Below are 22,500 nucleotides of genomic sequence, written 5' to 3'. Positions count from 1 at the left end.
CTATATCCACCAGATCACGGAAGCGTACTCCGTAGCTGAGCGAAGGCGTGGGGGGTTTGCTGATATGGTCCATAACTCCATTGTTCACACACACACAATATGTATATGTAGTATACTTCAAACTGCAGGATTTTAACCCATTCACGAACCCGCGTCAATAAAATCTTTGTAACCCCTTTGTTTACAAATATACTTGACATAAACTGCGGGGTAAAAGGAAGTGTACGCTTGAAAATTAGAAATTACGAAAACATTACAAACGTTACTGGGCTGAAAACAGTCGCTGAAACACTGCAAACTTAACGTCCAAAACACAACTATGGTACCGGACCAAACACATCACCATCGGGTAACCAGGTCTTTTTGTTTCATTATTAGCCGCCATGATCGGGGGTTCTATAATTTCTTTTGCCGAAAAGTTCATAATTATTAACACTCAAAAAAACTCACGCGGGCATGAATATATTCCTGGTCAAGTCACATCTCGAGTTGCGACCCGTATTGGTACCAGGATCCGCTAATTATAGTTCCCTATTTCGTATTCTCAGTGGTGCCCTGGGTTTATCAGCACCGTGCGCGTGGGAGTCACCAATATTTAAAAGCGGGTAATATTCAATTCAATCCAGCAGATCATGAGATGAACATTTTGAAATGGGAGATAACTCACAACATCCATCGATACTGTCATCCGCAGCGGAACCCCGCCTTGAAACAGGGCTTGCTTGTCCTCCACTGACGTGTAGTTATCCTGTAAGCAGTAAACACAGTCAACACCTATGGTGAGGTGAGGTGAAACTGGGTTTAACGTCGCGTCCAAGATTATTGCACTTATATAGCGACGTGCATGTACGTGTGTGTGTTTGTGTGGCTGCTTGTACTAGTCCGGACTGATGCCGATTTATAGTGCTAGCACACTGAGATACCATGCCGCAGTTCAACATGAATACCCCACTCAGACACAGTATACTGACTCCGATCCGACCAGTCCTTGTTTTAGCCCCTTCATGCCGAGCGCCAGACAGGGTAACAACAAGTACCATCTTTTAACGCCTTTTGGATCGAACCCCGGACCTTCCGCTCCCCGGGCGGACGCTCTACCACTAGACCACGGAGGCGGTCTCAACACCTATGGGACGGACCAGGTGGGGAGGTCGGGTATTTTTTCTTCACTGTAAGGGACTGAGATTGTTGTCTTCTTAAGAAATAGCTATATTTTGTTTGGGCAACTTTGGAAAGAATGTTAAAAGTGTTCTCACTGTTCACTAAAACATAATAACTGTATATATGTAGGTGATTATAATTTAACAAAAACAAACAAAAACACCCCAGCGAACTAACATCAGCACACAAAAATAGAAGACAACAGTGGCATTCTTCAGCGCAGTTTTACAACTCAAGCCTCGCCCGTTCTATTATCAGCCAATCAGGAAACAGTAACCCTTTAGTGGGCGTGGCATTATATTCTTTCAGGTCTTGGAAACATAAACGCAAGAACATAGCTTCGTTAGCCAATAAAATACTTGCCGTTTATTTATATATAGAGGATATTTCATGTGTCGCGTGAAATATCATGTTTCTCTCATCTCGTGACGGGGAGAAATATGAAATATGAAATATCCTATTTATCATATACCTTTTTTGGGTAGTTTTCTCCCGGAAAATTAAATTATTTCACTACAAATGTAAAACCTTAAAACTTAAATTCTCCCTACCTAACACACAGGGACGGTTCACCACCCTTTGTATTGGCTACTAAAAAAGTAGTTTCTTAAAAAATATAAACAAAAGTATCGAAAAAAAATATAGGGTCAAGAAAATTTATAAAAAAAAAATATTCTTGAAAACTAGGAGACCGCTGTTGGAAGCGAAAGAATACACCCTGGTCAAGTAACAAAAATGGCACTTTGCAAAACGAACATTGACGAGTTAAATGAGACATTTACAGTTTATAACGAAACATATTCGAGAGAATAACGAACGGCAAGGAGTGATATTTACTCCATAAATGACCATCTGTCATTATTTTGCCATGTCAATGTGGAACTAACGTAAAATGGACGTCAACAGTTTGTGTACGGGCTTGACACTTACGATAAAGGGAGACAATTTAAGGGGAGGTAACTCTTGCATGACAATAGTTCCGTCAAAGTATTATGTTCACTGCAGTGAAATATCACTTTTCTTAACTTCAGAAAACTCAGTCTTTCACACTGAAGTAAATAATAAAACGTGAACATATGAGTTGCAGCTACAACATACGCCAAGTACCACGTGATGACATACCGTCCTGAAGAACCACTGCCACGTGCTGTTGACTGGGTTTTCGTATGGATAATCGGTCCTCCGTCCCACCCATGTGTCTGCATCGATATTACGTGCGTTTTTCTACAACAGATACATGTTTGTGAACGACACATTGATTACGCTGACGTAGATGTAAGTTACACTGGTACAGTAACATCACCGAGACACTCCGGTGCCTGCATGCGTCACCATATACAGTCCTCATTTCACTTACAAAGTAAGGGGGCCGTGGCCAAATCGTCTAAGGCGCCGCAATTGGCTGTGCAGAGTTGCGTCCCTTGGGCACGCCAGATACCTTGGGCTATGGGCTCGAAACCCACACTCCTAAATCACTGAATAAAATATTCATCTAACTGAGTACACCAGTTATCACGTTTTTTTCTTGACTTGGGCAGGTACGCACCTACTCTTGCTGTAAATGGGGATACAGGGGGGATAACTCCGATTGTCAGACAGTGGATACGTACTGCTGGAGCTAGTGCTGTTGTCACACTCTAATTGATTAACTAAACACGTCTTTACGCGGGCGGAAACGTTTCCCGCTAATGATATAATTTAGAACTCACATTTTTCGGCAAAACTGGCAGAATTAAACATGCAGTACATGTACTCACGGCCGAAAGACCATTATATACATGTACACCATTTACGAGTGTAACAGCAAAAATGTCAATCTTTCTAAACATGAGAAACCTTTTTAAGCATGAGGTATATTTTAATTCAATACTTCCACGCTGAAAGCATTTGGGTAAAATATACTTAAATATATATGTAACTTAGTTTTGCATCGTGTTCTTCTTGTGACCCATTCACTCACTACACCTTTAGATGTGGACCACCCACTCACCGAACACCCCTTCATGTGACCAAATCACACACTGACAACACCTTAAGATGTGGTCCACCCACTCACCCAACACACCTTCATGTGACCCACCCACTCACCCACCACGCCTTCATGTGACCCAATCACACACTCACCACGCCCTCCGGGGCAAGGAGTCAAAGGAGTTAAAGTCCAGTTTCCACTTTGTCAGCTTGGCGTGGACAGATGCTTTCCAAATGTTTTCATGTTTTAAATCAGTTTGATTTGATGTACATAGCGAGTTAAGACCCATTTTATTGCATAAAAGATATTGATTATAGATCAGATCGTCTAGACTGGGCGCCGCCATTGTGTTTGAAGAAAATCAAGCGAAACAAGAGGACAACAACTCGTAGCTGGCACTGGTAGTGCGACGATCAACCTACGAAATTCCAGTCGTGTTCGGCAAGGATGGAAACTGGACTTTCACATTCAGTTAACTCCGTTGCCTAGTGATGAAGGTGACTCACTCGCTCACCACACCTTCATATGTGACCCAGTTACTCGTCACAATCTTCATATTTGACTCACCACACCCTCAGATCTGACTGACTGACTGACTCACTCAACCAACATGTGATCCACTCACTCATTCACCACATTTTCAGATGTACCTAAACCATTCACTCACCAGATCTTCACATGTGAACAACTTACTCACTCGTATACCTTCAGACGTGACCCACTCAATCACCCAACACACCTTCAGGTGCGACCAGCCAACTTACCCAACACACCTTCAGGTGTGAATCCTTCAGTATCATTTAATACATGATCCATTCACAAGACATTCAGCCGTGACCAACTACTTCACTCGCCACGCCTTCATATGTGACCCACTCACAAGACATTCAGCCGTCACCCACTACTTCACTCGCCACGCCTTCATATGTGACCCACTACTTCACTCACCACGCCTTCATATGTGACCCACTACTTCACTCACCTCGCCTTCATATGTGACCCACTACTTCACTCACCAAGCCTTCATATGTGACCCACTACTTCACTCACCACGCCTTCATATGTGACCCACTACTTCACTCACCACGCCTTCATATGTGACCCACTACTTCACTCACCACGCCTTCATATGTGACCCACTACTTCACTCACCACGCCTTCATATGTGACCCACTGCTTCACTCACCACGCCTTCATGTGTGACCCACTACTTCACTCACCACGCCTTCATATGTGACCCACTACTTCACTCACCACGCCTTCATATGTGACCAACTACTTCACTCACCACGCCTTCATATGTGACCCACTCACAAGACATTCATCCGTGACCCACTACTTCACTCACCACGCCTTCATATGTGACCCACTTCACTCGCCACGCCTTCACATGTGACCCACTACTTCACTCACCACGCCTTCATATGTGACCCACTTCACTCGCCACGCCTTCACATGTGACCCACTCACTCACCACGCCTTCATATGTGACCCACTTCACTCACCACGCCTTCATATGTGACCCACTTCACTCACCACGCCTTCATATGTGACCCACTTCACTCACCACGCCTTCATACGTCACTGAGGGGGATGTGAAGTCCATATTGAAGAACTCATATCCCGTCCTCTGCCTGACGTCGTACGGTCCAGCCCTTTTGTCATCAAACCTAGACTGTTCTATCAACATCCACGTGCAGTTGCCCTGTTCGTTGTCCGTCACGTACGCCATGCCTTGTAACAATACATACTGCATCAGGATATAAATCGCGTACGCCATGCCTCGTAACAATACCTACTGCATCAGGATATAAATCACGTACGCCATGCCTGGTAACAATACCCAAACCATCAGGATATATATCTTGTACGCCATGCCTTGTAACAATACCCAAACCATAAGGATATATATCATGTACGCCATGCCTTGTAACAATACCCAAACCATCAGGATATATATCTTGTACGCCATGCCTTGTAACAATACCCAAACCATAAGGATATATATCATGTACGCCATGCCTGGTAACAATACCCAAACCATCAGGATATATATCTTGTACGCCATGCCTGGTAACAATACCCAAACCATCAGGATATATATCTTGTACGCCATGCCTTGTAACAATACCCAAACCATCAGGATATATATCATGTACGCCATGCCTGGTAACAATACCCAAACCATCAGGATATATATCTTGTACGCCATGCCTGGTAACAATACCCAAACCATAAGGATATATACCATGTACGCCATGCCTTGTAACAATACCCAAACCATCAGGATATATATCTTGTACGCCATGCCTTGTAACAATACCCAAACCATCAGGATATATATCATGTACGCCATGCCTTGTAACAATACCCAAACCATCAGGATATATATCTTGTACGCCATGCCTTGTAACAATACCCAAACCATCAGGATATATATCTTGTACGCCATGCCTGGTAACAATACCCAAACCATCAGGATATATATCTTGTACGCCATGCCTTGTAGCAATTCCCACCCATAAGGATATAAATCATGAACTCAACACCTCGTTGTAATACCTATATCATCGGGTTATAAATTACTTGTAATTAAATGATGTGCGCAATGATTATTCAAGCAAATAAAATCTTTCTGAACTGTACCAGTATTGAAATCGTGTATTTCCGTCAAAGGTCGTGTTCCGAACGAACTTGTTCCTGGTGCCGGCGTGTAGACGTACTTGGTGAGCTTGTAGGAGCTGTCGTACCACTCCTGAAGGACAACGACGCGGCATGTGTACAATGATGTGTAATCTCTATATATGACGTGTATGACTTATCTAAATGACTTACAATATGTACATTGTGTTTACCTCCTTCTTACAAAGTGTATATATCTCCACAACCACATACAAAGTGTATATATCTCCACAACCACATACAAAGTGTATATATCTCCACTACCGCATACAAAGTGTATATATCTCCACTACCACATACAAAGTGTATATATCTCCACTACCACATACAAAGTGTATATATCTCCACTACCACATACAAAGTGTATATATCTCCACTACCGCATACAAAGTGTATATATCTCCACTACCACATACAAAGTGTATATATCTCCACTACCACATACAAAGTGTATATATCTCCACTACCACATACAAAGTGTATATATCTCCACTACCACATACAAAGTGTATATATCTCCACTACCACATACAAAGTGTATATAACTCCACTACCACATACAAAGTGTATATATCTCCACTACCACATACAAAGTGTATATATCTCCACTACCACATACAAAGTGTATATATCTCCACTACCACATACAAAGTGTATATATCTCCACAACAACATACAAAGTGTATATATCTCCACTACCGCATACAAAGTGTATATATCTCCACTACCACATACAAAGTGTATATATCTCCACTACCACATACAAAGTGTATATATCTCCACAACAACATACAAAGTGTATATATCTCCACTACCGCATACAAAGTGTATATATCTCCACTACCACATACAAAGTGTATATATCTCCACAACAACATACAAAGTGTATATATCTCCACTACCACATACAAAGTGTATATATCTCCACTACCGCATACAAAGTGTATATATCTCCACTACCGCATACAAAGTGTATATATCTCCACAACAACATACAAAGTGTATATATCTCCACAACCACATACAAAGTGTATATATCTCCACAACCACATACAAAGTGTATATATCTCCACAACAACATAAAACGTGTATATATCTCCACTACCACATACAAAGTGTATATATCTCCACTACCACATACAAAGTGTATATATCTTCACAACCACATACAAAGTGTATATATCTCCACAACAACATAAAACGTGTATATATCTCCACTACCACATACAAAGTGTATATATCTCCACTACCACATACAAAGTGTATATATCTTCACAACCACATACAAAGTGTATATATCTCCACAACAACATACAAAGTGTATATATCTCCACAACAACATACAAAGTGTATATATCTCCACAACAACATACAAAGTGTATATATCTCCACAACAACATACAAAGTGTATATATCTCCACAACCACGTACAAAGTGTATATAACTCCACTACCACATACAAAGTGTATATATCTCCACTACCACATACAAAGTGTATATATCTCCACTACCGCATACAAAGTGTATATATCTCCACTACCACATACAAAGTGTATATATCTCCACTACCACATACAAAGTGTATATATCTCCACTACCGCATACAAAGTGTATATATCTCCACTACCGCATACAAAGTGTATATATCTCCACAACCACATACAAAGTGTATATATCTCCACTACCGCATACAAAGTGTATATATCTCCACTACCGCATACAAAGTGTATATATCTCCACTACCGCATACAAAGTGTATATATCTCCACAACAACATAAAACGTGTATATATCTCCACTACCGCATACAAAGTGTATATATCTCCACAACCACTTACAAAGTGTATATATCTCCACTACCACATACAAAGTGTATATAACTCCACAACCAAATACAAAGTGTATATATATCCACTACCGCATACAAAGTGTATATATCTCCACAACCACATACAAAGTGTATATATCTCCACAACCACATACAAAGTGTATATATCTCCACTACCACATACAAAGTGTATATATCTCCACAACCGCATACAAAGTGTACATATCTCCACTACCGCATACAAAGTGTATATAACTCCACAACCAAATACAAAGTGTATATATATCCACTACCGCATACAAAGTGTATATATCTCCACAACCACATACAAAGTGTATATATCTCCACAACCACATACAAAGTGTATATATCTCCACTACCACATACAAAGTGTATATATCTCCACTACCACATACAAAGTGTATATATCTCCACAACCGCATACAAAGTGTATATATCTCCACTACCACATACAAAGTGTATATATCTCCACAACAACATAAAACGTGTATATATCTCCACTACCGCATACAAAGTGTATATAACTCCACAACCAAATACAAAGTGTATATATATCCACTACCGCATACAAAGTGTATATATCTCCACAACCACATACAAAGTGTATATATCTCCACAACCACATACAAAGTGTATATATCTCCACTACCACATACAAAGTGTATATATCTCCACAACCGCATACAAAGTGTATATATCTTCACAACCACATACAAAGTGTATATATCTCCACAACCATATACAAAGTGTATATATCTCCACTACCGCATACAAAGTGTATATATCTTCACAACCACATACAAAGTGTATATATCTCCACAACCGCATACAAAGTGTATATATCTCCACAACCACGTACAAAGTGTATATATCTCCACAACCACATACAAAGTGTATATATCTCCACAACCGCATACAAAGTGTATATATCTCCACAACCACTTACAAAGTGTATATATCTCCACAACCATATACAAAGTGTATATATCTCCACTACCACATACAAAGTGTATATATCTCCACTACCACGAACAAAGTGTATACATCTCCACAACCACATACAAAGCGTATATATCTCCACAACCACATACAAAGTGTATATATCTCCACTACCATATACAAAGTGTATATCTCTCCACTACCACATACAAAGTGTATATATCTCCACAACCAAATACAAAGTGTATATATCTCCACACCACATACAAAGTGTATATATCTCCACAACCATATACAAAGTGTATATATCTCCACAACCGCATACAAAGTGTATATATCTCCACAACCGCATACAAAGTGTATATATCTCCACAACCACATACAAAGTGTATATATCTCCACAACCATATACAAAGTGTATATATCTCCACAACCACATACAAAGTGTATATATCTCCACAACCGCATACAAAGTGTATATAACTCCACAACCACATACAAAGTGTATATAACTCCACTACCACATACAAAGTGTTGACATCTCCACAACCGCATACAAAGTGTATATATCTCCACAACCGCATACAAAGTGTATATATCTCCACAACCATATACAAAGTGTATATATCTCCACAACCACATACAAAGTGTATATATCTCCACAACCGCATACAAAGTGTATATATCTCCACAACCACATACAAAGTGTATATATCTCCACAACCATATACAAAGTGTATATATCTCCACAACCACATACAAAGTGTATATATCTCCACAACCGCATTCAAAGTGTATATAACTCCACAACCACATACAAAGTGTATATAACTCCACTACCACATACAAAGTGTTGACATCTCCACAACCGCATACAAAGTGTATATATCTCCACAACCGCATACAAAGTGTATATAACTCCACAACCACATACAAAGTGTATATATCTCCACAACCACATACAAAGTGTATATATCTCTACTACCACATACAAAGTGTATATAACTCCACAACCACATACAAAGTGTATATATCTCCACTACCACATACAAAGTGTATATATCTCCACAACCACATACAAAGTGTTGACATCTCCACAACCGCATACAAAGTGTATATATCTCCACAACCGCATACAAAGTGTATATAACTCCACAACCACATACAAAGTGTATATATCTCCACAACCACATACAAAGTGTATATATCTCCACTACCGCATACAAAGTGTATACTTCTCCACAACCGCATACAAAGTGTATATATCTCCACTACCACATACAAAGTGTATATATCTCCACAACCACATACAAAGTGTATATATCTCCACTACCACTAACAAAGTGTATACATCTCCACAACCACATACAAAGTGTATATATCTCCACTACCACATACAAAGTGTATATATCTCCACTACCACATACGAAGTGTATATATCTCCACAACCACATACAAAGTGTATATATCTCCACAACCACATACAAAGTGTATATATCTCCACTACCACATACAAAGTGTATATATCTCCACAACCACATACAAAGTGTATATATCTCCACTACCACTAACAAAGTGTATACATCTCCACAACCACATACAAAGTGTATATATCTCCACTACCACATACAAAGTGTATACAACTTCACTATCACATACAAAGTGTATATATCTCCACTACCACATACAAAGTGTATATAACTCCACTACCACATACGAAGTGTAAATATCTTCACTACCACTAACAAAGTGTATATATCTCCACTACCACTAACAAAGTGTATACATCTCCACAACCACATACAAAGTGTATATATCTCCACTACCACTAACAAAGTGTATACATCTCCACAACCACATACAAAGTGTATATATCTCTACTACCACATACGAAGTGTATATATCTTCACTACCACATACAAAGTGTATATAACTCCACTACCACATACAAAGTGTAAATATCTCTATTACCACATACAAAGTGTAAATATCTCTACTACCACATACAAAGAGTATATATCTCCACAACCACATACAAAGTGTATATATCTCCACAACCACATACAAAGTGTATATATCTCCACAACCATATACAAAGTGTATATAACTCCACTACCACATACAAAGTGTAAATATCTCTACTACCACATACAAAGTGTAAATATCTCTACTACCACATACAAAGTGTATATATCTCCACAACCACATACAAAGTGTATATATCTCCACAACCACATACAAAGTGTATATATCTCCACAACCACATACAAAGTGTATATATCTCCACAACCACATACAAAGAATATATAACTCCACTACCACATACAAAGTGTATATATCTCCACTACCACATACAAAGTGTATATAATTCCACTACCACATACAAAGTGTATATAACTCCACAACCATATACAAAGTGTATATATCTTCACTACCACATACAAAGTGTATATAACTCCACTACCACATACAAAGTGTATATATCTTCACTACCACATACAAAGTGTATATATCTCCACAACCACATACAAAGTGTATGTAACTCCATTACTACATACAAAGTGTATATATCTCCACTTTCACATACAAAGTGTAAATATCTCTACTACCACATACAAAGTGTATATAACTCCACTACCACATACGAAGTGTATATATCTCCACTACCACATACGAAGTGTATATATCTCTACTACCACATACAAAGTGTAAATATCTCTACTACCACATACAAAGTGTATATAACTCCACTACCACATACGAAGTGTATATATCTCTACTACCACATACAAAGTGTATATAACTCCACTACCACATACGAAGTGTATATATCTCTACTACCACATACAAAGTGTAAATATCTCTACTACCACATACAAAGTGTATATATCTCCACAACCACATACAAATTGTATATATCTCCACAACCACATACAAAGTGTATATATCTCCACTACCACATACAAAGTGTATATATCTCCACAACCACATACGAAGTGTAAATATCTCTACTACCACATACAAAGTGTATATAACTCCACTACCACATACAAAGTGTATGTAACTCCATTACTACATACAAAGTGTATATATCTCCACTTCCACATACAAAGTGTATATAAATCCACTACCACATACAAAGTGTATATATCTTCACTACCACATACAAAGTGTATATATCTCCACTACCACATACAAAGTGTATATATCTCCACTACCACATACGAAGTGTATATATCTCTACTACCACATACAAAGTGTAAATATCTCTACTACCACATACAAAGTGTATATAACTCCACTACCACATACGAAGTGTATATATCTCTACTACCACATACAAAGTGTAAATATCTCTACTACCACATACAAAGTGTATATATCTCCACAACCACATACAAAGTGTATATATCTCCACAACCACATACAAAGTGTATATATCTCCACTACCACATACAAAGTGTATATAATTCCACTACCACATACAAAGTGTATATAACTCCACAACCATATACAAAGTGTATATATCTTCACTACCACATACAAAGTGTATATAACTCCACTACCACATACAAAGTGTATATATCTTCACTACCACATACAAAGTGTATATATCTCCACTACCACATACAAAGTGTATATAACTCCACTACCACATACGAAGTGTAAATATCTCTACTACCACATACAAAGTGTAAATATCTCTACTACCACATACAAAGTGTATATATCTCCACAACCACATACAAAGTGTATATATATCCACAACCACATACAAAGTGTATATATCTCCACAACCACATACGAAGTGTATATATCTCCACAACCACATACAAAGTGTATATATCTCCACAACCACATACAAAGTGTATATATCTCCACTACCACATACAAAGTGTATATAACTCCACTACCACATACGAAGTGGATATAACTCCACTACCACATACAAAGTGTATATATATACACAACCACATACAAAATGTCCAATCTCCACAACCACGTACAAAGTGCATATATCTCCAAAACCACATACAAAGTGTATATATCTCCACTACCACATACAAAGTGTATATAACTCCACTACCACATACAAAGTGTATATAACTCCACTACCACATACAAAGTGTATATATCTCTACTACCACATACAAAGTGTAAATATCTCCACAACCACATACAAAGTGTATATATCTCTACTACCACATACAAAGTGTAAATATCTCCACTACCACATATAAAGTGTATATAACTCCACTACCACATACAAAGTGTATATATCTCCACTACCACATACAAAGTGTAAATATCTCCACAACCACATACAAAGTGTATATATCTCCACTACCACATACAAAGTGTATACAACTCCACAACCACATACAAAGTGTTTATATCTCCACAACCACATACAAAGTGTTTATCTGTTCACAACCAAATACGAAGTGTATATATATATATATATATATATATACTGTAACCCTTAATATATTAAAGAAAAAAACCAATTGTGGTAGGCAAACGACAGAAAGACAGACAGTGTACCTCACCTTCATAAAGTAGACGACTTTTTCGACGCTGTTCACGATCTCGACAGTCATTTGGAACGCGGGGGCTATCGTCGGGAACGGCTTTGTGTCGACCCTTCCCGGACACGACACATCCGCCGGCGTCTAAACATTGAACACATCGACCTCGACTTAGTGACGTAGAATAGTATCTCAAGGGCCAATCAGGATTCTAACCCAAGGTCGTCAGATTCTGCCAACCCAGGGATGCAAGTCAGGGCGGTACATCAGATATCAAAAGCATCCATTTAGTGCGTTAGAATTATTAATAAAAACAGCTTTTTAAATAAATTTTTAAAACTTTGAAAGTCCGTTTTAATGCCAGGGATAATTTATGTCACTTTTGAACTCGATTAAAAGAACGTAAACGGATTGGGCGACGTGATAGCCCGTGGAACGTCACTGAACAGACAGAAACTGCCCCATGTCTGACACGTCATGAGTAACACAGTCACTACTTAATGTTGAATCCAAACACACTATCTACGCTGCTGGAAATTACAGAGGTACATATATTACACACAAAATAACAGGGTTAAGAATGAAACAAACAAGACATGGTTATTCTATGGCTATGTATTTGATAGTAAATCATAGTTCTGCTTTGGACTTTAAGTTATCAGTGTTTAGACGACTGTTTTCAGCCTAGTCACTTTTCGAGAACATTTGTAATTTTTTGGTCAAATCCAATTTTATACTTTATGTTGCCGTGCAGTTTATGTATTGTATCAATTGACACTGCGACTTCGTATATGCACTCCATAAAGTTTTCATGGAACAAGCGTGAAAGCACTGAGTGTCATTGTGTCGTTAACTATGAGGGTATTTAAATTACATCATCTTTCTGTATATAAATGACAAAACTATCATCAGACCATCAAGACCGCCGAAGAGCGCAAGGTCGGGGTTCGATCCCCAGCCGCTTCATACCAAAAGATGTCAAAGATGGTATTTGTTGTTACCCTGCCTGGCGCTCGGCATTAAGGGGATAAAAGAAGGACTGGTCTACCGTGTCTGAGTGGGGTATTCATGTTAAACTGCGGCACTATATATCGGCGTCAGTCCGGACTATATAAGTGCAATAATCTTGTACGCGATTTCACCTCACATCACCTCAGACCAGCAAACTCGGTCTAATCGTTGACCGTTAATAGGCAGCATAATGTGTAGAATCGCTTAATAAATGCACTCCCCCTGAACGGAATAAATGCATTTGTGAAATGACATAAAATCTCGCTGTAAATGTCTAATAACCTAGTACACTTGTGAGAATTAAATCTGCTCGGCCAGTGCAGTTTATGTTAACTCCTAACAAGCTGAAGTATCACCTACTTTGGATCCCTAAACACGAACTGGTGTCCCTGTGAACGTCAGGTGAAATGACGTTTAACGTCGCGTTATTTCGCTTCACATAGTGACGTGCATCTACGCGTGTGTCTGGCTGCTTATACTAGCCGGGATTACGTACCAGCTCATAACATGGATACCCCACTCAGACATAATTTAGCATACGCCTAGTCTCTTTTTTTATCACATTAACGCCGAGCACCAGGCAGGGTAACAACATGTACCATATTTTAACGTGTTTTAGTGTGACGCGGTCAGTGATCTAACCACCGACTCGATCCACTACACCACGGAGGTGGTTCCCCTTGAAGATTTGGTTACAGGGAAAAGGATACCTCGCGATTATAAGAACCCAACATTAATAAATTAAATATTATGGAAATGCATTTACAATATTGATCGATTAGATTCTAACACCTGACAACTCCGCCACACCTACCTCAAATGCATATGGTGCGTCTATGTAGTCCTTGAAGTGTATGAAGTCGTAGATGTGTTCAAAGCTGTGGGCGGGACCTCCTGCCTGGGTCCCCACTTTCCCGACCACGTGAGCCCGGATCGGGACGTCAGGGAGGCTTAGGGCCATGTCCCAGGAGTCGGGATCTGGTTGGAGGGTAGAACATGTACACATTCACGGGTTAACATGACTCCGTCTACCAAACTTACAACTGGAGGGTTAAAGGGATGGTCGGCATACTCAACACATATTCGTCTGTAGGTCGTCAACTTCCACAAAGACCACACTGACGTGAATCAGATGCAGGCCAAAGGCAATCTGCCCATGTCTATTCCCCGGTGGCTTATTATTCTTATCGACTAACGGGATCGGGTGGTCAGGCTCGCTCACTCGGTTGACGCATGTCATCGTTTCGGAATTGCGTATATCGATGCTTATAACGTCATTCACAGTTCTGTTTGGTCTGGACTAGATATTAGGACCGCCGTCATGTAGTTAGAAAGCTGCTGACCGCATTGTTAAACAATGAATTCTAGAGTCGAAGATATTGTCTGTTTGAGAAACCTAATGATACTGTTATTCTGCGGGATCTGTCTGCTACATCTAGGTTCGTCTCGCTGACTTGGTTTATGCATGTCATCGAATCCCAATTGCGTGGATTGATGCTTATGATGTCAATCACTGGATTGTCTGGTCCAGACTCGATTATTTACAGACCGCCGTCATATAGCTGCGATATTGCTGAGTGAGGCCTTAAACAACAAACAAACAAACAAAAAACAAATCACAGATCTGTCAGGTGACACAATGGATACCAATGACTTCATGGCTTCTTACCTGAGAAGTACCACGTGACATTCATGGTAGTGTCCATGTTCTGCCAATACTGACACGAGTGCCATGTCTGGACGTTGATGCCTCGGACAGTGTCCGGCCCGATGTAGAGCTCCTGCACTCCATCCCCGGAGAAATGGAGGGCCCCCGCCGCCGTGTAGATGTGGCCGCCCTGACCGTTCTGCTGGAACCCGAACAGGAAGCGCTGACTGGCCCTCGATATGTCCGTCACGTAGCATGTCTCTGTACATCAACAAACAGCTGGCAATGAGTGAGTGAACATTGTTTTTATGGTGTAACCAGTAATCTTTTAACGTGTTTTGATGTGACGCGGTCAGTGATGCAACCTTACGCCCTATGTACAGACGCTCTATCCACTAAACCACGGAGGCGGTTCCCTTTGAAGATTTGGTTACAGGGCAAGGGATACGCCCACGACTAAAATGAATGAGTGAGTATGGTTTTACGCCGCTTTTAGCAATATTCCAGCAATATCACGGCGGGGACACCAGAAATGGACTTCACACATTGTACCCATGTCGGGAATCGAACCCGGGTCTTCGGCGTGACGAGCGAACGCTTTAACCACTAGGCTACCCGACCGCCCCTACAGTATGATGATCAGTACTTGTTACACGCCTGTCATGATGAGAACTGGAACTATTATTCCCATCTACAAAGGGAATAATAAAGATAAATGCAACGATTATAAGCACCAAATATTAATGCGCTATGAATGCCACCCTCGGGGCAGACGCTTTATCCATTTGAACAAAATACACATAGCTGTGTCTATCCCCGGTACGTCTGGCCCATCTACACGCCGTCGCTGTATTACTGCTTAGCACAACGTTAAACAACAAACAAACTGACAAATATCAAGAGTGAAAAACATACCAGTGGTGATATGGGGTGAATGGGGTTTAACGTCGCGTTCAAGATTATTTCACTTATATAGCTACGTGCATGTACGTGTATGTGTGTGTGGCTGCTTTACTTGTCCAGACTGATGCCGAATTTATAATGCTAGCCCACTGAGATACCATGCCGAAGTTTAACATGAATACCCCACTCAGACACAGTCTACTGACTCAGAGCCGACCAGTCCTTGCTTTAACCCCTTAATGCCGAGCGCCAGCAGGGTAACAACAAGTACCATCTTTTGACGTCTTTTGGTATGACGCGGCTGGGGATCGAACCCCGGACCTTCCACTCACTGGACAATGGAGGCGGTCACTTCTTTTAGGCATCTGTTGACATTAGAAAATATCATATCTCACTCGTATCGGGATATATCGTGAGGAACTCGTTGTTGTTGTAGTCGAAGTAGCCGTAGAAAGTCTTTCCCTGCTGCGTCTGGTGGATGACGCCCATGTTCATGTTGTAGTCAAAGAACTCGTGCACTTCCACGGAGATGTTCTTGTTCACGATGATACACTCGATGTGGACCTCGAAGGTCGGCGGAAGCTGGTCAGGCATCCGCTGAGGGGCTAGACCGGTGGGTGAAGATATAAAGACAGGGAAATATATTTCCACTGAGGACCTAGACTAGAGGGTGAAAACAGGGAAATATATTTTACACTGATGGCCAAGACTAGAGGGTGAAAACAGGGAAATATATTTTACACTGATGGCCAAGACTAGAGGGTGAAAGCAGGGAAATATATTTTACACTGAGGGCCTAGACTAGAGGGTGAAAACAGGGACATATATTTTACGCTGAGGGCCTAGACTAGAGGGTGAAAACAGGGAAATATATTTTACGCTGAGGGCCTAGACGAGAGGGTGAAAACAGGGAAATATATTTTACGCTGGGGGCCTAGACTAGATTGTGAAAACAGGGAGATATATTTTCACTGAGGGCCTAGACTAAAGGATGAAAACAGGGAAATATATTTTTCACCGAGGGCCTAGCGTAGTGCGTGAAAACAGGGAAATATATTTTACACTGATGGCCTAGACTATTGGGTGAAAACAGGGAAATATATTTTACACTGATGGCCTAGACCATTGCGTGAAAACAGGGAAATTTATTTTATACTGAGGGCCTAGACTAGAGGGTGAAAACATAAAAATATATTTTACGCTGAGGGCCTAGACTAGAGGGTGAAAACAGGGAAATATATTTTACGCCGAGGGCCTAGACTAGAGGGTGAAAACAGGGAAATATATTTTACGCTGGGGGCCTAGACTAGATTGTGAAAACAGGGAAATATATTTTCACTGAGGGCCTAGACTAAAGGATGAAAACAGGGAAATATATTTTTCACCGAGGGCCTAGCGTAGTGCGTGAAAACAGGGAAATATATTTTACACTGATGGCCTAGACTAGATTGTGAAAACAGGGAAATATATTTTCACTGAGGGCCTAGACTAAAGGATGAAAACAGGGAAATATATTTTTCACCGAGGGCCTAGCGTAGTGCGTGAAAACAGGGAAATATATTTTACACTGATGGCCTAGACTATTGGGTGAAAACAGGGAAATATATTTTACACTGATGGCCTAGACCATTGCGTGAAAACAGGGAAATTTATTTTATACGGAGGGCCTAGACTATTGGGTGCAAACATAAAAATATATTTTACACTGAGGGCCTAGACTAGAGGGTGAAAACAGGGAAATATATTTTACGCTGAGGGCCTAGACTAGAGGGTGAAAACAGGGAAATATATTTTACACTGAGGGCCTAGACTAGAGGGTGAAAACAGGGAAATATATTTTACACTGAGGGCCTAGACTAGATTGTGAAAACAGGGAAATATATTTTCACTGAGGGCCTAGATTAAAGGATGAAAACAGGGAAATATATTTTTCACCGAGGGCCTAGCGTAGTGCGTGAAAACAGGGAAATATATTTTACACTGATGGCCTAGACTATTGGGTGAAAACAGGGAAATATATTTTACACTGATGGCCTAGACCATTGGGTGAAAACAGGGAAATTTATTTTATACTGAGGGCCTAGACTATTGGGTGAAAACATAAAAATATATTTTACACTGAGGACCTAGACTAGAGGGTGAAAACAGGGAAATATATTTTATACTGAGGGCCTAGACTAGATTGTGAAAACAGGGAAATATATTTTTACTGAGGGCCTAGACTTAAGGATGAAAACAGGGAAATATATTTTTCACCGAGGGCCTAGCGTAGTACGTGAAAACAGGGAAATATATTTTACACTGATGGCCTAGACCATTGCGTGAAAACAGGGAAATATATTTTACACTGATGGCCTAGACCATTGCGTGAAAACAGGGAAATATATTTTACACTGATGGCCTAGACCATTGCGTGAAAACAGGGAAATTTATTTTATACTGAGGGCCTAGACTATTGGGTGAAAACATAAAACTATATTTTACACTGAGGACCTAGACTAGTGGGTGAATAAAAGGACAATATATATTTCACTGAGAGCCTTGGCCATTCCTTCAAATTTAGATGTGACCTGTAGTGAATTAGATCTTGGGATTGAACAACAACCGGACGGTACCGGTTCTCTCTGGTTGTGTGAAGGTTCAGTACATGTTACCTTAGGTTTTCTATTACCTGGTAAATGATGACCTGGATAGCTAGATTGCTGATTGTACTGATTGAATCACGCTTAGACTTGACTGTACGATAACAGGTTGTGTAACATGCCAATCACTGATATATACTGAATACGATGTCTCGTTACTCTGAAGTATAGAGCGGCGTCAGTTTGGATTTGGGTCAAGTTCTTTCTTGTATATTTCGGCACCAATTTATAAATTTCTGATATTTTTTCCGTAGAGAAATCTTTTATTTGAATAAGAACGAGTGAGTGTTGAATATCAGAGTGAGTAAGTATGTTTTCATGCTGCTTTTACATATATTCAGCAATATCACGCCGGGGACACCAGAAATAGGCTTCACATATTAAACCGAAGTCGGGAAATCGGGTCTTCGGCGTGACGAGCGAACGCTTTAACCACAAGGCTGCCCTTTTAAAGTCAGAAAACGATATCTTAAGTACATATATGCATGTACTCTTATCCTGGAGAGTTCGCGTGATTATAAACTACATTATCTTATCGTTAGACAATGGACATACCTGATTACATTACAGGTGTTCTACGCAGGGGATATATTAAATTTAATAATAATCCAAATACACACCATAATGTGTCGGGGCGAATATATAACTTGTTTTCTGTATCAAAGTAATAATTGTGCTGTATTTGTAAAAACTAATTTATTCTAAAGTACGAGAAATTCATGGAACGATGTGACTTGGCCAGGATTTAATTCCTATATAACTGGTTGGACACGTGACCCTGTTACCTGATGGCGTGGGGCCCGTCATGGCGCATACCGAGCTGTCGTAAGCTCCTCTCGCCGCCCCCAGCATCATCAACAGCAGCAGCAACAACGCCGTCTTCATCTCTTTACCTGACGCAGAAGGACAACACTGTTGATAGGATCATTATACCTTATATACCTTATACAGTGTTTGTTTGATTGCTGTTTGATTCCAGAATGATAACTAGACTTATACGCGTCTTCCAGAACGATAACAACAATTATACGTGCTTTTCAGAATTATAACTTCAATTATACGTGTCTTCCAGAATGATAACTACAATTATGCCTGTCTTTCAGAATGATAACTACAATTAAACGTGTCTTTCAGAATGATAACTAGACATATATATGTCTTCAAGAATAATAAATAGACTTATACGTGTCTTCCAGAAAGAAAACTACAATTGTACCAGTCTTCCAGAATGGTAACTACAATTATATGCGTCTTCCAGAATAATAACTGCAATTTTACGTGCCTTTCAGGATGATAACTACATTGTAAGATTATATGCGTCTTTCAGAATGATAACTTAAATTATACCAGTCTTTCAGAATGACAACTACAATTATGCCAGTCTTTCATAATGATAGCTACTATTGTACGTGTCTTTCAAAATGATAACTACAATTATACAAGTCTTTCAAAATGATAGCTACTATTATACGTGTCTTTCAAAATGATAACTACAATTATACCAGTCTTTCATAATGATAGCTACTATTATACGTGTCTTTCAAAATGATAACTACAATTATACCAGTCTTTCAAAATGATAGCTACTATAATACGTGTCTTTCAAAATGATAACTACAATTATACCAGTCTTTCAAATTGATAGCTACTATTATACATGTCTTTCAAAATGAAAACTACAATTATACCAGTCTTTCAAAATGATAGCTACTATTATACGTGTCTTTCAAAATGATAACTACAATTATACCAGTCTTTCATAATGATAGCTACTATTGTATGCGTCTTTCAGAGTGATAAATACAATTATATCGGTCTTTCAGAATGATAACTACAATTATACCAGTCTTTCAGAATGATAACTACAATTATACCAGTCTTTCAGAGTGATAAATACAATTATATCGGTCTTTCAGAATGATAACTACAATTATACCAGTCTTTCAAAATGATAGCTACTATTATACGTGTCTTTCAAAATGATAACTACAATTATACCAGTCTTTCATAATGATAGCTCCTATTATACGTGTCTTTCAAAATGATAACTACAATTATACCAGTCTTTCAAAATGATAGCTACTATTATACGTGTCTTTCAAAATGATAACTACAATTATACCAGTCTTTCAAAATGATAGCTACTATTATACGTGTCTTTCAAAATGATAACTACGATTATACCAGTCTTTCAAAATGATAGCTACTATTATACGTGTCTTTCAAAATGATAACTACAATTATACCAGTCTTTCATAATGATAGCTACTATTATACGTGTCTTTCAAAATGATAACTACAATTATACCAGTCTTTCAAAATGATAGCTGCTATTATACGTGTCTTTCAAAATGATAACTACAATTATACCAGTCTTTCAAAATGATAGCTACTATTATACGTGTCTTTCAAAATGATAACTACAATTATACCAGTCTTTCAAAATGATAGCTACTATTATACGTGTCTTTCAAAATGATAACTGTAATTATACCAGTCTTTCATAATGACAACTACAATTATACCAGTCTTTCAGAATCATAGCTACAATTATACGTGTCTTTCAAAATGATAACTACAATTGTGTGTGTCATGGAAATTACGGTGGGACGGTGATGTCTGCACGTGTACGGGACATGTCAATGTCTTAACCACGAGCATATCATACCGCCCAGTGGAAGTAAACACGCTTGTCGTCTTCCAGCGTTTATACAGAACAACACTGGGTGCATTCATATCTGTAAATTATGGTTTCGTAGGAGTCATGTATTCTTTCTGAAACATTATCAAATATAGACGAGCGGCCTACGATATGAGGTGACAATGCATGATTATGAGAGATAGCGTCCTAAGTGACGAGACCTACCTTGGCAACTGGCGGGAATCACAGTGAGAGGTGACAACGTATGTCAATAACACTCAGTGAAAACCTGGGTGTAATATCCACTAAATGAAGAAGACACCTTGTACGCCGAAGAATTGTTGATTTCAGTAGGCAGGTTGAGATCTAAGTTACATTTTTTTGCAGATGATAACAGCATTGTTATCACCGATATCAGCGGCCATGAATATCAGCGCCAACCTGCACGGATCCTTGCTACCCTATGCAGCAACTATACGACCTGATAACATTAGGTTAAAGTTAAATACCACAGTTCAAGTTTA

At 39.3% G+C, this 22,500-nt stretch overlaps 1 protein-coding gene across 1 annotated transcript in view; it reads right to left on the bottom strand.

Moving 5' to 3' along the window:
- Window positions 1–22,416, bottom strand: part of LOC124150288 — a 35,001-nt gene extending 12,585 nt beyond the window's left edge. Inside the window, exons 1-10 of the mRNA XM_046522261.2 lie at window positions 22,202–22,416; window positions 20,121–20,228; window positions 17,089–17,298; window positions 15,812–16,051; window positions 14,957–15,120; window positions 13,153–13,275; window positions 5,780–5,888; window positions 4,701–4,867; window positions 2,284–2,385; window positions 668–748 (exon numbers count right to left, since the gene is read on the bottom strand). Coding sequence (XP_046378217.1) covers window positions 668–748; window positions 2,284–2,385; window positions 4,701–4,867; window positions 5,780–5,888; window positions 13,153–13,275; window positions 14,957–15,120; window positions 15,812–16,051; window positions 17,089–17,298; window positions 20,121–20,220 — 1,296 coding nt within the window. The 5' untranslated portion in view covers window positions 20,221–20,228; window positions 22,202–22,416. The remainder of the gene's footprint in view (window positions 1–667; window positions 749–2,283; window positions 2,386–4,700; window positions 4,868–5,779; window positions 5,889–13,152; window positions 13,276–14,956; window positions 15,121–15,811; window positions 16,052–17,088; window positions 17,299–20,120; window positions 20,229–22,201) is intronic.
- Between the last annotated feature and the right edge of the window lie 84 nt (window positions 22,417–22,500).

This window comes from Haliotis rufescens, unplaced genomic scaffold (assembly GCF_023055435.1).
Source record: "Haliotis rufescens isolate VD_foot unplaced genomic scaffold, xgHalRufe1.0.p SCAF_33, whole genome shotgun sequence".
NCBI lineage: Eukaryota > Metazoa > Mollusca > Gastropoda > Lepetellida > Haliotidae > Haliotis > Haliotis rufescens.
This window is presented reverse-complemented; position numbering and strand designations above follow the sequence as displayed.